We start from the raw sequence: 16,797 nt of genomic DNA, 5'->3' as shown, positions 1-16,797 counted from the left end.
CTCTTAAAATGCAGCTAATGAACAATTGGACAATTTCAGAATGTTCTGCTTGGAACAGAGGAGGCTGAGAACAGAATTGATTGATGTGTCCAAAATTATGAGTGGCTGGACAGAGTGGGTAGGAAGCATCTATTTACCCTAACAGAGCTGTCAATGACCAGGAACCACTGATTTCAAGAAACTGATAAAAAGTTTAGAGGGTAGACAAGGAAAGCTTTATCACCCAGAGAATGGTAGATGTCTGGAAGTATCAATTTGAAAGGGTAGTAAAGGCAGAAATCTTTGATTCATTTAAAAGAGTAGCCTGGAAGTACATCTCAAATAACAGAAGGAAAATATTAAAGTTGAATTCATAGTATATGTAGACTCATAGAAATGTACAGCACGGAAACAGACCCTTTGGTCCAACTCATCCATGTCGACCAGATATCTTAACCTAATTTAGTCCCATTTGCCAGCTATTGGCCCATATCCCTCTAAATCCTTCTGATTTATTTATCCATAACTATTGTATTAAGTTAGAGTACTGGTTTTAAATCCTACTGTATGAAATGTAGTGCAATTTATTTCAGTTAATCATAGAGTTTTCAAACTTTTCTTTAAGTGTTAATGGTTCTTACCAGAATTGTAAAAAATCAAGACAATGTAGGAATGACAGTCAGGAAACCAAAACACAGAATGATGGTTACTATCACCAACTGGGCACATGATCTCACTTTCTTTGTTGTGGGGACCCAGTGTATTTAATATCTTACCGAAATCCACCTGTGGGCATCAATCTGCATTGCATGCCAACTGTCTAGCCAACTAAACTAACCAATCTCTAGTTTAGATACAGCCTTGAAGAAGAACCAATAGTCGAGTACCAAAATGAAAAGGTGCCAACCAAACCTTCCATTCCAATTTACTTTTCATATTGTTGAACAGGATACCAAAGGAGTATTGCAGCCTCTTAGAATTACATCTGGAAAGACATTTGCATAGAATCAAAAATTCTGCTTGGCACATAATTGTGTACATCCATCTGACTGGTCCATGTGCCACAACTAAAGTCAGACCCTGGTGGAGAAGGGTATCACCAGAAGCAATCAGCTTCTTAATACAGTTTCAGTCTTTTTCTAATTAAGAAGAAGTTCTATCTAATGCAGCAGGAGATGTTAGGTACATCCAATTACCCTCTGCCAGCACTCGTCGTCAACCTGCAAAATATTCCAAATACAGCTCTTTGCTGTGCCCTACCTCTGAGACGACAGAACCACACAGTGAGGTTAAAAGGTGAATTGAAAGAAGGTCCAGAATATCAAACCAATTATTTCAGGCAACTCAGATGACGTGGTGCTTTACCAGGTGAAAACATTATATCATGTAAAAAATATAAAAGTCAAAAATCTAATGAAAACATTCTTTCAAAAGTTGACTATTTTATGCTGCTAATCTCAACCATACTAAAACAAGGGTCAAGTAACAGCCTCTAAACACAGTGATTTTGGTACTTTTTGTTTCCATATATTAAACATTCATACTTTTGTATTACCATTGTTATCGTTGAAGTTTGACATAAAAAGTGTTATTTTTGAAAGATGAATTGGAAGTGGACAGGAAGTTCTGAAAACATTTCTGCAAATCTGCTGTGGTATTACTTAAGGTTGAAAGTTGAAAGCCTCAATAATAGGGTGGTTTCACGAAACAATATAATCAGGGATACTGACTGACCATTTTGTGACCTGCGAAAGAGGTGTAGGTTTTGCACAACTGGAATGGGGTCCTACTGTCTTGCTGTAATTTGAAAGACAGCAAAGGTCAGAAAGCATTGGAAAGGAATGCTGGAATTTGAGGTTCCAGGAACACTGAAGTGAATTCTAGAAACTAAGGACACTGAAAACAATTGTGAGGATCAGAAAGTGTTGGATTAGGTAGGTGTCTAGATCCTGGACAACTGGGTCTTGATTCATTCTAGAATCTGCAGTCAACAAAATGTGATTTAATAATTTATCAACATTAAAGTGGATTCTGACAACGGAATAGGAAGACATCAGGGTGGAGGAAGAGTCTGGAAAATGTTCATAATCCATCAACAGCAAGTTTCCGTCATTGGTATGATTGGATATTGTGGCATTATTGGGTACTGTTAGGTTCTACCAGCACAGTACTGGAGAAAGCACGGTCCAAAACCCTGTGACAGAAATATTAAGAGCAAATATAACCTAAACAGTTCTTTGCAACTCGTACACCAATACACTGTAATTATTCAGTGCATTCATGTCCATCAAAACCTTCACTTGATCCTTCAGAAATTCCTCTCCCTAATGCTTTGCCCAGTGTCACGTGATGTTATCCTTAAATTGCTACATTAAAGAAATTAGAGATAAATATTCTGCTTTTCAAATCTGATATAAGAGTAGTGGCTGTGAATGGGCAATTTCCCATTAATTGGATCTGGGAAATGATTAAAATAGAGATAAGCATATTGCCAAAGTTGGACAGAAGTCAGGATGAACTTTGAAGGAACAAATAGCTTCTGGGTGTTTAAAAAGTTAAATGGCGAATAAAGCAAATATTAAAATGAGGAATTATGTTTAACAGATTTCAGGGATATTTGTTTCAGTCAATTTGAAATACTTATCCAAAGGCTTTTCAAGAAATCTCTTTCAATCACATCATACTTTTGCCACTTGTATAATTCATAGCAGAGGTTTAGCATAGCTTAGTCACTTGTCTACTCTAAATGCTGTGGAAGGCTCTAAAATGGAGGTTAGAAGGAGGAAAATACAATCAATCAATTGTGACAGTACAATTGCTGCTATTACCAAATTAAGACCATACGTGATAAATCCCAAAGGCTGATTATTCTGAAAGCAAAACCAAATAATCATTCACTTCTGACCTACCTTCTTTATCTCTGAGACTTAAAGTAATAAATTTACTGACAAACAGCAACATGAAAACTGCCCATCCACACACAGCCAGCAGCAAGCATCGGTGCCGCATGTTTTCAGACATAAGCCATCACTTGTGTGTTCTCTGCAAACATTAAAAGAATAATAATTACAAAATATTCCATGTCCCAATCTACAGTTTTGGAAGTAAAGATAAGTTACAAAATATTCTGATCTACATTTAGGCATGATGCAGATCAAATTCTTTAATAGTTTTCCAATCTAATCAATTCAAAATTGTTTCAGTGGTGAAAGAAACGTTATTGATGATTAGTTGTGATTTAAAACAGTTTATCCCCAAAACAGTGATAATTACATTTTCTTTACCTTGGAACATTTCATTACATTAAATAGAGGTTGCTGTCTTTGCTTTCATTTTGTACTTTAATTAAATTTAGCTTACCAGATTATATATCAATTCACAGGTTTCAGAGAATGAAACCAGTGGGAAACATGGCCATCTAAACTATTAAACTTGTCATCAAAAATGCACCTTTTATGCTTAGGATAACATAGATTGATTCCATGAAATTGTTTGGTAGATTATTTCAAATACTCATTATTGATATCTGTAATAATTTCATTAATTTTCACTTTGTTTCAATTTTAGCGAGCTTTCAAGAACTAATTTGGATTTACTTTGTCCATCCCATTCAACATTTGAATTAATTTTTTGAGGTTAAATGCTTTGTCCAGTCTCCTAAGTTCAAGAAAGATTCTCCAGAACTTGCTGATTTATATTCCTTTCATACTTGGTTTTGGTCCTGATAATTCTTCAAGAAGAACACGATGGTTGAAATCAAACATAGTGTTCTTCATTATTGCCTGATCAACAGTTACAAAACTTCACCACAATTTCTCCAGATTTATTTTCTAATGATCTGGCTAGAAGGTCTCGAATACTTTATCATGGCCTGTAATGCTTCTTTATATTGTCTTAAAATTATAAAAGTGATTTGTCTACTATTATTTCCAGACTGCTTTCCAATTTATTTTTAGTGATTCAATGATAGTTATAATAAAGCTTGTTCCATTTTTAACATAATATTTTATATTAATCTGTGGTCATTTTAATTTTTCATTCGTTAGTCTAATTGCAGTATGTCTTTGATTTCAGTGTTCATTTTATTGACTTGAATTTGAAACAATCAAATTCAAGGAACAATTTTTGTGGTTCTTTACTCAATACTTACCCATTTGTTTGACAGTACATTCTTCATCAACACCCTGTTGTGATTTTTAACCAGTTTGTTTTTCTTATTCTTCCTAGATTCTTGTGGTTTCTAATTTAATTGTTTTTTTTGGAACATTGCTCAAAGCTGAGCATTCAATTCACCAGGTCATAGTGAGTTCCTGTATCCTTTACCTATCTAATCCTCAACTTCCAGAGGAGGACTGAATAAATACCTTACCCTTCAGTACACAGAAAAACAAATAAACTGGTTTGTAAACAAGGTAACAATTATGCCCAGAACTGCACTGACAGTTTAATTCTGAACAACCAAAATATGGAATAAAATATGGCTCAAGAAAATGTTGCTAAAATGTGGTATACTTGCTTCAAGAATCTGAATAATACAAATTACTATGGAAAAGGGAAACATTTCCAATGTATGTAAGCAAAGTGTAATTGTAAGAAGGAGCATGTGATCTGCTTTGTAGAGGAGTGGAGAAATACAATACATACATAGGGGAACGAGGGAGACTATACAGAAAAGTTTGCACAAAAGAGACTGATGGCAGTGCCAGAAATTTGGAGACATCACTGAAGGGAAAAGGATTAAACTTTGAATCAGCAAAAGCTCATTGAAAATGTCAAGGGAATATTTATAAACTTCTTTCTATAACAATTTATTTCAAATCCTATGAGTATTCTTAAACTGGCAAGACTTTAAACATAGCAGATTGGAAGGAGGGTGTTACTATGAAGTTTTCTAAAAGCTGATCATCCTAGTTCTCATTGTTCCATTTCCTCCATAAATTATTTCCAAATGATGTCATTGTGCTTTGATCTTTCTAGTTACTTATCCTTGAAATCCATCACCTTTGCAATTTGATACGAAGTTGAGAATAATAGCAAAAAATTTACAAGTTGTACTTAAAAAATTGCTTTGCTACAGATGCATAAAAGATCTTCATGGGCGGCACGGTGGTTAGCACTGCTGCCTCACAGCGCCAGAGACCCGGGTTCAATTCCCGCCTCATGCGACTGACTGTGTGGAGTTTGTACATTCTCCCGTGTCTGCATGGGTTTCCTCCGGGTGCTCCAGTTTCCTCCCACAGTCCAAAAATGTGCAGGTGAGGTGAACTGGCCATACTAAATTGCCTGTAGTGTTAGATGAAGGGATAAATGTAGGGCAATGGACCTGGGTGGGTTGCGCTTCGGCGGATCGGTGTGGACTTGTTGGGCCGAAGGGCCTGTTTCCACACTGTAAGTAATCTAATCTAATCTTGTAGTAAGTGGTAGCATCTGTAGTCAGTGGTAGCACTTGTACTGGTCTAGAAGGAGGACTTCAAGTCATATTTAATGTTAATTGACACTTCAGTGTTGTACTAAGAAAGTGTAACTGACTCAGATGAGAATAAGAGTCAAACTATCAGCACTTACCATTATAATGGGCAGAATCCGACAGCAGACTTAAACATAGAAATGTATAAGTTGCTATCAGAGATATGCACCTCCTCTGGAGGGTGTGCTATTGACATCCTCACCAATAGGTTCATCAATGAAGTCATTGGAATTGTGAGATCTTACTGTATCGGACTGCAAGTTGTGCAATAAAAGGAACTTTAAAAAGTGAAAGTCGGTATGGTCATAATTTTGTTGGGGTTTAGCAATGTACTAAATATGGCTGAACAACGTTTCCAATCCTGAAAAATATATTTTACTAATGTAGAATCCCATTCCCTTCAATGGAACATTATTGTGGGAGATGGTTTCTTAAATACTGAAGATATTTTCTTCTTATTCTATCTTTCATTTATCTCTGATTAATTGGAATTAAGTACTATTGCATATTTTTACTTCTTATGCATTAGTCAAACCAAAATTATATTTCATGCTTTATACTTGCTTATTTGGACGCGCTGCATCTCAATGTGGATACTTCAATTAGATTAGTGTACAGCAGTCACAGATCTTAGTTGAAGGTACTGTGCTGAAAAAGTTACCACATCAGAGGAAATGTTCACTGACAAGATAGCAGGAATTCTGTGGGCCACTGTCAGCGAGTTAAACAGGGAACATAATTCCTTTACTGCTGAGAGCCATTGCTGATGGCCCCATATTTTAGGGAAAGAGTTTTTTGAGATATCAAACATTCTACTCAAAGACACGCATAGGAATTTTCTTGGCTACCTGATCAAAATTACTCCTCAATCATTACCATCAAACAGATACCCTCGCTGCTACAAACATTTGCTATGTACTAACTGATCATCACATTGTTGCTTTGTAGATCAATCCCCGCACTTTGAGTAATTAATTGGCTGCAAAATGCCTTGAACCATGCTAAGAACCGGATAGTGCTCTATAAATGCAAGTCTTTCTTTGCTCCCCTTAAATGCAATTTTCCCACCCTGTATCAAGTCACTTTCATTGTATCTATTTTGCATCATATGAGCATGGTAATATTTCAAAGTTGGGCGACAAAAAAATACACTTGCAATGAATTTATGACTTGCTTTGGAGGCAATTAGATGACTTTGTTGAAATGACTCCAATGTATAATAGCATGAATTTATGTGAAACGTCTGTTGAAAGAATGAGCAAACTACTGAAGTCCTTTACGGAAGGACTCCTAACCAAAAGCAATGTAACTGACTCTTAAGTGCTCAATGAAATGACCAAGCATATTGCTCAGTTCAAAGATAATTCAAAAGAGGCAAAAAACACCATCTTTGCCAGCAATCCCCCTATCCCATGAAAGAGAAAAGAAACTTGAGTAATACAGGTTAGAAACTTATAGTTGAAACTTTCAAAGGTTAAACTGTGTAGCCAAATACATTAGAAGCATTCAACAGTTTTATAACAATAGATGGCAATTAAGCAATTAACAACAGTAAGAAATTTCATGAGTATTGCCATTATGAATGACAGTGGATTCGAGCAAGTGTGTGTAAGAGACAAGGCAGCTACCTTCTGTAAGAAGTGAAAAATAATTTGCATTTGTACAGTATCTTTCACTGTGCCCCACTTGCTTTATAGTGATTAAGTTCTTTGTACTGTAGTCATTCACACTGTAGCAAACATATACAGCCAATGTGCACATAGCAAGCAACCACAAACATAATTAAGACCAGAATCTGTTATTGTTATAAAAGCAAAGTACTGCAAATACTGTAAATCTGAAATAAAAACAGAAAGTGTTGGAGAAACTCAGCAGGTCTGGTAGTTTATGTGGAGGGAGAAAAAGGAAACATTGAGGCAAATACAACTCTTCTTTAGAAATGTTTTTGTGATGTCAGTTGACAGATAAATATCATTCAGGCCAAAGAACTTACAAGATTACTAATAAATGAGGCCACAGACTAACCTTTCACTTGAAAGTTGGCATCTCTTGCAGTGCAGTGCTCCCTCAAAATGCATAGCATGTCAGTATATATTACATTCTCAAGTTTCTCCAGCAGGAAATGAACACACATCTTCTAACATAGAAGCTGGAGTATTACCGCTGAGCTGAGTGGATGGTCTACAGTACCTCCTTTTAAAGAGCTCTAGTCAAATATATCAGTTACCAAACCAATTCATTCCACTGAACATCAAAAACATCTGTATCGTAATAACAGAGACCTGTGGTCCAGAACAAGCCAAAGTGCAAGCTATGAATATTGCCACAACATTGGCATTCACCCAATAATGCAGGAAATTCAGGAGTGCCTTGTCCTGAAAAATCAAATCTGGCCAATTACCAGCTTTTCAACCTACTTCTAGTCATCAAAAAAAGCAATCAAACAACACATAAGCTGCACTTAGATTGGCTAAGAAACAGTTAGTAGCAGTGTTGCACAGTGTTCAGCTCTATGTGTATTTCCCCAGATAATGAAACAGTCCATACCATGTAGATGACAGAAAGCACATATGGATTCCTGGACTACATCCTAAACTTGGGCAAAGAAACGTAAGTGCTACACAAGAGGGCATTTTTTTTTGTGGGGCACAAAATTGATCAGAAAGTCAACTGACCAGCCAGCTGAATGGCATTGCTACAACAGCAGATCAGAGGTTGGAAATCCTAAAACAAAGGCTCACATTCTGTTCATCACCTAAAACGTAAGCCATGTGACGGAAATGTCCCATTTGCCTAGATGGACACATCTGCAAAAAGACTCAAGAAATTTTCCTGAAAAGACCACAACGTTTTATTTTTCTTTATTTTGGATTGCAAACCACAATGAGGAAAAGATACTGCTCTAAACCAAGGGATGTAGAAGTTGTTGCACATTTAAAACAAGTTACTAGAACTCTGCGAGTTGGATTTAACTGTTACTTTGCTCAAGCAGCAGGAAAAGATATCTTACAGCAGGTGGAAACCAAGAGCAGCACCAGCCATTCCTAAAAACGAGGTGTGGATGGATTAGCTTGAACAATAAATGCTGCTGCGTCCAGTCATGAACGGTGATCCGTAATCTACTGACAACAAAAACATCTACCTTGCAATGTGGAAAATTCCTCAGGTATGTTCTATTCAACAAATAGAAGGACAACCCAACCCAGCCAGTTAGTGACCTGGCCTGCTCTTCATCATCGACATTACAGAAGGGGGTCAGTGACAGTGTTCTCAAGACGCAGCTCCTGAGGCCACTGGCGCATACTTTGGAGTCAGCCAGGACTAGTCACTTCCTGATATCATTCCAGTCTTAGTTAAAACATGAACAAAAGAAATGAACTTCAAGGATGAGGTGACAGTGATTGCCGTTGTCATCAAGACAGCACTTCACCAAATGTAGAATCAAGGAGCCCGAGCTAAGCTAGAGTCAGTGAGATAAATCAGAGAACTGTAAATGCTGGAGATCTGAACCAGTATCATTGCCACTTCCAGACCTGCTGAGTTTCTCCAGTAGTTACTGTTTCTGTCCATCTTAGAGTCAATGAGAATTGAGGGAAAGTTCTCTGCTGGCTAGAGTCATATCTAGCACATACCCAAATGGCTGTGGTAATAGCAAGTCAATCTTCTCAGACTCCAGACATCAGTCCTAGGAATTCCTCAGGGTAGAGTCCTAGGCCCAACTATCTTCAGCTGCTTCATCAATGATCTTCTCACCACTGCAAGGTCAAAAGTGGAGATAATCACTGAAGATTGCATAATGTTCAAAACTATTTGTGATCCAGTCTCAGAAATGCAGAAAAAAAGACAGAACTTATCACATATTGTTGCAGCACACTTTTAGAATTACTTATGATGGAAGTATAAGGAGATAGCATGTACTTTAGAGGCAATAAGTGAAGCAAGGCAGAAACAAATTTAAAATAATTCTATAGCTTATTATATAACAGTGGGCTGAAATTTGAAAGTGAAATGTTTATTTAAATTGTGAGATGGACTTAATAATCATAACTCAATCCCCTCAAATGTACAAGAGTGTGAGGGTAGATAGTTAACACTATAATCAAAATGTAGTACTTTTAAATATTCTACTAATTTATACTGTCACGTCTAATGGAACAAGGCTTAACATTTCACTCATGTTCTTGAATGCACATTTATCTATTAAACGTGGAAACAATAATATCTTTTAATAAAATGATTCATATTAAAATTAAGTTTTCAAATAAATATATATTTCATAAAACTGACACTCTGTACCAATCACAGATTGAAAACCTTTGAATATACATTTACAGTATTATTGAGCAAGCTCTCGGGTGTTTTTTTAAATTCAAGTGAATATATTAGAATTGCAGGCAAATAATAAACTTTGTTAATTTTGTTGTTATGATAAGTGTTAATAAATATATATACAATGGCAGGAGAAAACAAGTCTACAATATTGTAAATGCAACTTGTCCATGATTAACACACATTATTTCTAAAAACTTTATGTTTAAAATTTAGCCTATTTCAGGTGAAATGACATGAGTTTGTGCTGTTCATCCATTATTGATTTATACAACAATATAAGACTTCCTTATACAAACACTTCTGGTGATGTCGCCCATGAAATCACCGATGATCCCATGACTACACCCACTCCAGAGACAGTCTCCACCCCCACTCCCAACTCCACCTCGACACCAGGTCCTATCCGCCAGACCTGTTGGAGTTTTACCATCCCCGCAGAGCTCCCCCTCACTGAGGATGAACGATCAGTTCTCAGTATAGGTCTCACCTTCATCCCACTATGCTCCCAGGTCAACAGATTTTACACGTGTTGCAACATCAAACTCTTCCTCCGCTGCCTCCACTCTCACTTTTCCCATCGAGACTCCCACTTACCTGCCAAGGACACTTTTTCCCACTTCCAACATATGCCATCCACTTGGAGACCCCATCCTGGTCTGTTACTCGCCCTCAACCTCTTTATCTCCAACTGTTGCCATGACATTGGCCACCTCAAATTGCCCACCCTTCTCACCAACTCCAACCTCTCACCCTTGAAAAGTGCAGCCTCCACTCCCTCTGCTCCAACCATAACCTCGCCATTAAACCAACAGACGGATGGGGTGGGGGCACTATGGTAGTTTGGCGCACCAAAGACCACACTGCTGAAGCCAGGCGCCAACTCACGTGACATCTCTTCCTACTGCCCCCTCGAACACGACCTCACCTCCCATCACCAAACCATCATCTCCCAGACCATCCACAATCTCAACACTTCAGGGAATTTCTCATCCACAGCATCCAACCTCATAGTCCTCAAATCCCAGACTGGCCGGTTCTACCTCTTACCCAAAATCCATAAACCTGACTGCCCCGGTCGAACCATCATCTCCATCTGCTCCTGCCCCACCAAAGGTATCTCCTCATATCTTGACACTGTCCTGTCCCCCTTGGTTCACCACTCACACCCTCCATCTCTTCCATGTCTTTTGTTTCCCCGGCTCCCAATGCATCATCTTCACCATGGACATCCAGTCCCCCACTCCATCTGTGTTCCGCAGAGACCATTCCCTCTGCAACTCCATCATTAGGTCAATGCACCTCACCAGTCCACCTCCACTCTCAGCACCTTCCCTTGCTTCCGCAAAAGGTGTAAAACTCGCGCCCACACATCTCCCCTCACTTCCGTCCAAGGCCCCAAAGGATTCTTTCACACCTGGCAGAGATTTGCCTGCACAGCAAAACACCTCATCCACTGTGTCGTTACTGTTGATGTGCTTTCCTCTACATTGACGAGACAGGATAACAACTCGCGGAACATTTAGGGAACATCTCTGGGACACATGCACCAAACAACTCCACTATCCTGCAGCCGACCACTTCAGCTCCCCCTTCCACTCCACCAAGGACAAGTAAGTCCTGGGCCTCCTTCACCACCAAATCCAAGCCACCTGACGACTGCAGGAAGAACGCCTCATCTTCACCTTGGGACCCTCCAACCACATGGCATTAACATCGACTTCACCAGTTTCCTTATCTCCCCTCCCCCACCCTATCCCACATCCAACCCAGCAGCGCACCGCCCTCTTGAACTGTTCAACCTGTCCATCTTCCTTCCCACCTATCTGTTCCATGCTCCCCTCCGACCTAACACTATCACCCCCTCCATGTGCATCTACCAATAGCCTTCCTAGCTACCTTCCCTCCACCCCCACCCTCCTATTTATCTCTCAGCCACCATTCCCCCCCCACCCCCAACGTTCCTGTTAAAGGGCATATGCCTGAAACATCAATTCTCCTGCTCCTCAGATACTGCCTGACCTGCTGAACTTTTCTAGTGCCACACATTTCAACTGTTATGTAAATATCAGCCCTGTAATTACACACAATCAGATAGCTGAACCAAATCAGCCTGTCTACCTTTGTATTTACAACACAGTAAAATTAAGTTGTTAAATCATTCCAATGATTCCTAAGCAGAGTTTTGAATAACCAATCCCATACTTTTCAAACCATTAATATCCAGACACTGGTTTTATATTTTAAACAAAAGACTTAACTGTTTATTACAATCACAATAACTTTAGTAGAGAGATGATTAGTCAACATGGTAATCAAAGTCCTGTAATGCCTAAACCTTAAACCAAACTCATTTGTTTTCAGTTCCCATTCACACAAAAGGTATTAAGAGATAAGTGAAAGAAAACAACAAAACTGATCAGATTAATTAAATGGTTTTCATGATGCTTTGTTTCACAGCATAGATGTGGGGTTGTCCTTCTGTAACCACTAATCAGGATCACCTTCTCAGTATACCCAGGCAAAGGTAGCAATACTTCCAACTCAGCTTTCTACTCTTTGGGCTTCCAGAAGCTGGTGTCAGAGATTAGGCAGGGAGCTTTCAAATCTTCACGCTGAGTTGTCAGCAGCAAAGCTCATTTCCCCAGAAAACACAGGTTTTAAAAAAAAAACTTCAATTCTGCTTTTGACCTGAGATGCTAATAGTCTTTCCCTGAGGCCTCAATTACCATATAAAACCATCTCTTCCAGACTTGCTGGAACCAATTCTCATGAATTGACTTACTTAATAGCCAAGTGATATTTCTTTAAACATAATACTCTTGTTTAGTCTGTTCTTTTCCTTTTACCACAAGCTGTCCCTAAGTCCACATCAGTTCCAGCACATAATTCCCAGTTCTCAGCTCCAAAACAAAATTGATAAAAGAATAAAAGCAAAAATACTGAAAAATCATCAAGGGGTCTAAAAGCCTCAATTCATTGGAAACACTTCATAGCTGGTTTGGAAGGCTGTGGACTCGAATTTCACTTCCAAGACTTAGGGTAGAATGCTAAGCTGGCACTCAATTCAGGAATGAGGGAATGCCACACTGTCTCAAGTATAGGCTTTCAATTAAGATATTAAAACAAGATGGGCAAAGATTCTAATAACAACGTGTATTTACATATCTTAAACAAAATAAAAAGTTTCCAAGTTACCATACAGAAGCTAGCGCATGTTCAAGCTTCTGTATTTTCTGCCTGATGGAAGAGGCTGTAGATTATTATTAAGTTGTGATGTTGGCAACCTTTCTGTGGCAGTGAGTTGAGTAAATGAAGTCTAAAGATGGAAGGCTGGCTTCTGTGATGGTCTGGGCTGTGCACACCACCTTGTGTAGTTTCTTACAGTCCAGGGCAGAGAAGCTGCCATACCAGGCCAATATGCACCCAGAAGAAAGTGAGGACTCCAGATGCTGGAGATCAAACTCAAGAGTGTGGTGCTGGGAAAGCACAGCAGGTCAGGCAGCATCCGATGAGGAGAATCGACTTTTTGGGCATAAGCCCTTCTTCAGGAATTATGCATCCTGACAGTATGCTTTCAAAGGTGCAGCTGTAGAAGTTTGTGAGGGTCCTGGTGGACACTCCAAATTTCCTGAGCCACCTGAGGAAGAAGACCTGTTGTTGTGCCTTCTTGACCGTCGCATCTACATGTGAAATCCAGAACAGATTATCGTTTATCATCATTTCGAGGAACTTAATATTCTCCACCCTCTCAACCTCAGTTCTGCTGATATAGATGGGGGCATGTTCTGTTCCTTTCTTTCTGAAGTCAATGATCAGTTCTTTAGGTTGCTGACACAGAGAGAGATTGTTTTCACTGCACCTCATCGCCAAGCCCTCTATCTCCCTTTTGTATTTTGACTCATCATGTTAGATATCCGTCTTACTATGGTGGGTGTCATCAGTAAACTTGTAGATGGTGATCATTTGGAATTTGTCAACATAGTTGTGGGTGTCCAGGGAGTACAGTAGTAGGTTAAGGACATATCAGTGTTGAGTGTTATGGGGGAGGTGCAGTTACCGATCTTCCCTGATTGCAGTCTGTGAGTCAGAAAGCTGAGGATCCAGTTACAGAAGGCAGAGCCAAAACCAAGGTCACGGAGTTTGAGATTAGTCTGGATGGGATAATGGTGTTGAAGATGGGGCTGTAGTCAATGAGCAGGAGTCTGATGTGGGTTTCCATGTTGTCCAGATGTTCCAGGCATGAAAGGACTAGGGATATGGTACCTGCTGTGGACCTGTTACATCAGTAGGCAAATTGTAGGGGTCAAGGCAGGCTGAGAGGCGAGAGTTGATTGGACCATGACCAGCCTCTCAAAGTAATTCATAATTATGGAGGCCAGAGCCACTGGGCGGTAGTCATTAAGGCACTTTGCACTTGCTTTCTTAGGTAGGGGAAAATGTTGGTCTTCTTGAAGCAGTTGGGGACGTCAGCTTATAGGAGAGACAGTTTGAAGATATCGGTGAATTCCTCTGCCAGCTGGTCTGCACAGGCTCTGAGTGCTCGGTCGGGGACACTGTCCGGGCACATCGCTTTCCTTGGGTTGACTCCCAGGAAGACCAATCTGACATCTGCAGCGGTAATTGGAGGAACAGGTGTTCCTGGGGTTGTTAAGGCAGGCATCACCACATCACTGGCATTCTGCTCAGACCGAGCATAGAAAGCACTGAGCATATCAGAGAGGGATGTGTCTCCCCTGTTTATAGAGAAGTAATGTTATTAACTTTACTGGTAGTTTTTCTTCAGATTAAAAATATCTTAATTGTAAAGTAATAAACTTGTCACCAGTTAAAACAAATTGTTTCTCAGTCTGCTGTTTTCTGCTCCTCCCACGTGGAGATCTTGTGTCATAGTATATCACACTTAGCTGTCTTTGTCATCTTCTCACATCCACCATAACGCTTCTGCAACCGCGATGTGACATCCTTCATCCAAGTACAGATAGGCCGACCCCTCTTTCTGCTACCATCTACTTTGACCTCTTGCAAAAATCTCCATACCTTTTCAGTTCTAATCAAATTGCTGAAATACAGACATTTTCTTTCCTGGATGGCACTTGAATTCTCTTGGCCCTTGTAGTTTCAAGTACTTCTTTACTTGTCTTATAGTCTACATGGAGTTTCTTAGCATCACATTTAAAAGGGCCCTATTTTCTTCCTAAGATCTTAACTTATTGTCTAGGTTTCTAAGTCAGAAAGTGAATTGAATTTAGCGTCTTATGAATGTCTTCACTGTTACAAACTTTTTTGCAGTTAACACATTCAACTTCACAAAATTACTTTCTATCTATCCCTCTTCTAACTTTGGCATTATATCTACCACCTGCCTGTTATCACTTGTCCAATTGTGGAGAGGTAGTAGTTGGTAGCATGCATGGTTCAAAATACCCCATGAGGTAACCTCATTAGAAGCATTGTGAGAGGAAGGTGAAAAGCAGAGGAAGGTGAAAAGCAGAGGAATGAGAAAAGCTGCAACTTGGAAGGTTGAGAAGAAAAGTGCAGTTGGATAGTCTGTGCTGTATTGTTCTATGTTCTATGAGAGTGTGGTGCTGGAAAAGCCCAGCAGGTCAGGCAGCATCCGAGGAGCAGGAGAATGATATTTCAGGCTCAGCTGTGCTTTTCCAGATGAAGGACCTATGACTGAAACGTCAATTCCCGTATTCCTTGAATCTGCTGTGCTTTTCCAGCTCCGCACTCTTGACTCTCTCCTCTGATCTCCAGCATCTGCAGTCCTCACTTTCTCCCCCAAGAACCTAGTATATTTCAATGTGCTCAGAGGAAACACTGTTCTGACCACTTACTTATTTTCATGTGCTTTTTTAAAAAATCTACATAGACCTGTGCAACTTGTGCTCTCCCTGGCCGATCCAAGTCCATCAATCTATTATCACTTTGGCTCGTTATTATAACTCAGTTCCTCTTTATCACCCCTAGACTGTCTTCTATTAATCATGCCTCCTTTCACTTTTTCCACTGTCAAGTACATTACTCTCCGTCCGAACCCTGCAGCACTGCCCTGCGCCCCCTGATCTTTTTACATTCTTGTCATTGGCTCAGGCTTGATTCCCTATTAAATAAGCCGAAATTTTTCCGTACTTTTCCTAAACGATAAGTAACTTAATTAAATAGTACTGAAAATAAAATGCTCCCAAAAATTCAATAGTACAAACAACTGATAAAGATGCTGCTGTAAATTAGAAAACTTGTCCACAATGTACAGATCATACTCAGGATTTAAAATGTCAGAATAGCTTGGATTAAATGGCTGGATTGTAATCGCTCCCAGGTAAACATCATTTCGGATACAATAACTGTTTACTTACCACCCTCTGTAACGGAAACTTGCGATGATACCAAATTGGTCCGTTGACTGCCAGCCAGCTCCCACGATGAAATGTTGCCGCTCCATTAACTTGGAGCAGGCTCTACGCCCAGAACAGTGTTGCCCGCCCTCGGTCTGCCCTCCAAGCTGCGCACAAAAGTTATCAGGAACCGGAGCAAATCCGGGCTCCTCCTTCAGTCAGGTCCAGGCCCAGGCCCGGATCGCCTCACCAGACGCCGGGCAGTCCTACCCTGGGCCCTTTTCACCAGCACATAACCCGCCTACAGCAACACCACAAAACCAGGCCAAAAACCGTACTCCAGCTGGCCGCCCATGACAACCACCACCACAACAACTGTACCGGGGACTGCAGCGCCACGGTCCTCCCAGTGGACGCAACCCGGCACTGCAGCGCCAAGGTCCTCCCAGGGCTCGCAGCCCGGCACTGCAGCGCTAAGGTCCTCCAGGTAGACGCAGCCCGGTACTGCAGCACCAAGATGCTCTTGCTGTGCACAGCTTAGCGCTATGATAGTAAATTCCTCCTTCTGGAAGGCAGTGGGACGTTGCAGATCTCGGACCTCTCTCGAGGGAAGATGATTTGGGGATGCCAGTGTTGGACTGGGGTGTACAAAGTTAAAATTCACACAACACCAAGGTTATT

At 40.1% G+C, this 16,797-nt stretch overlaps 1 protein-coding gene across 4 annotated transcripts in view; it reads right to left on the bottom strand.

The window, feature by feature from the left end:
- Positions 1-16,493, bottom strand: part of chst10 (carbohydrate sulfotransferase 10) — a 60,858-nt gene extending 44,365 nt beyond the window's left edge. The window contains exons 1-4 of one of the 4 annotated variants that reach the window (XM_072577631.1): positions 16,138-16,493; positions 12,974-14,511; positions 9,079-9,201; positions 2,889-3,021 (exon numbers count right to left, since the gene is read on the bottom strand). In XM_072577631.1, coding sequence (XP_072433732.1) covers positions 2,889-3,000 — 112 coding nt within the window. In that variant the 5' untranslated portion in view covers positions 3,001-3,021; positions 9,079-9,201; positions 12,974-14,511; positions 16,138-16,493. Of the gene's footprint in view, positions 1-2,888; positions 3,022-8,588; positions 9,202-12,973; positions 14,512-16,137 lie in introns of all 4 variants that reach the window. The other 3 variants (XM_072577630.1, XM_072577629.1, XM_072577632.1) reach the window with 3 other exon arrangements.
- Positions 16,494-16,797: the final 304 nt, after the last annotated feature.

The sequence above is a fragment of the Chiloscyllium punctatum genome, chromosome 9 (assembly GCF_047496795.1).
Source record: "Chiloscyllium punctatum isolate Juve2018m chromosome 9, sChiPun1.3, whole genome shotgun sequence".
Taxonomy (NCBI): Eukaryota; Metazoa; Chordata; class Chondrichthyes; order Orectolobiformes; family Hemiscylliidae; genus Chiloscyllium; species Chiloscyllium punctatum.
This window is presented reverse-complemented; position numbering and strand designations above follow the sequence as displayed.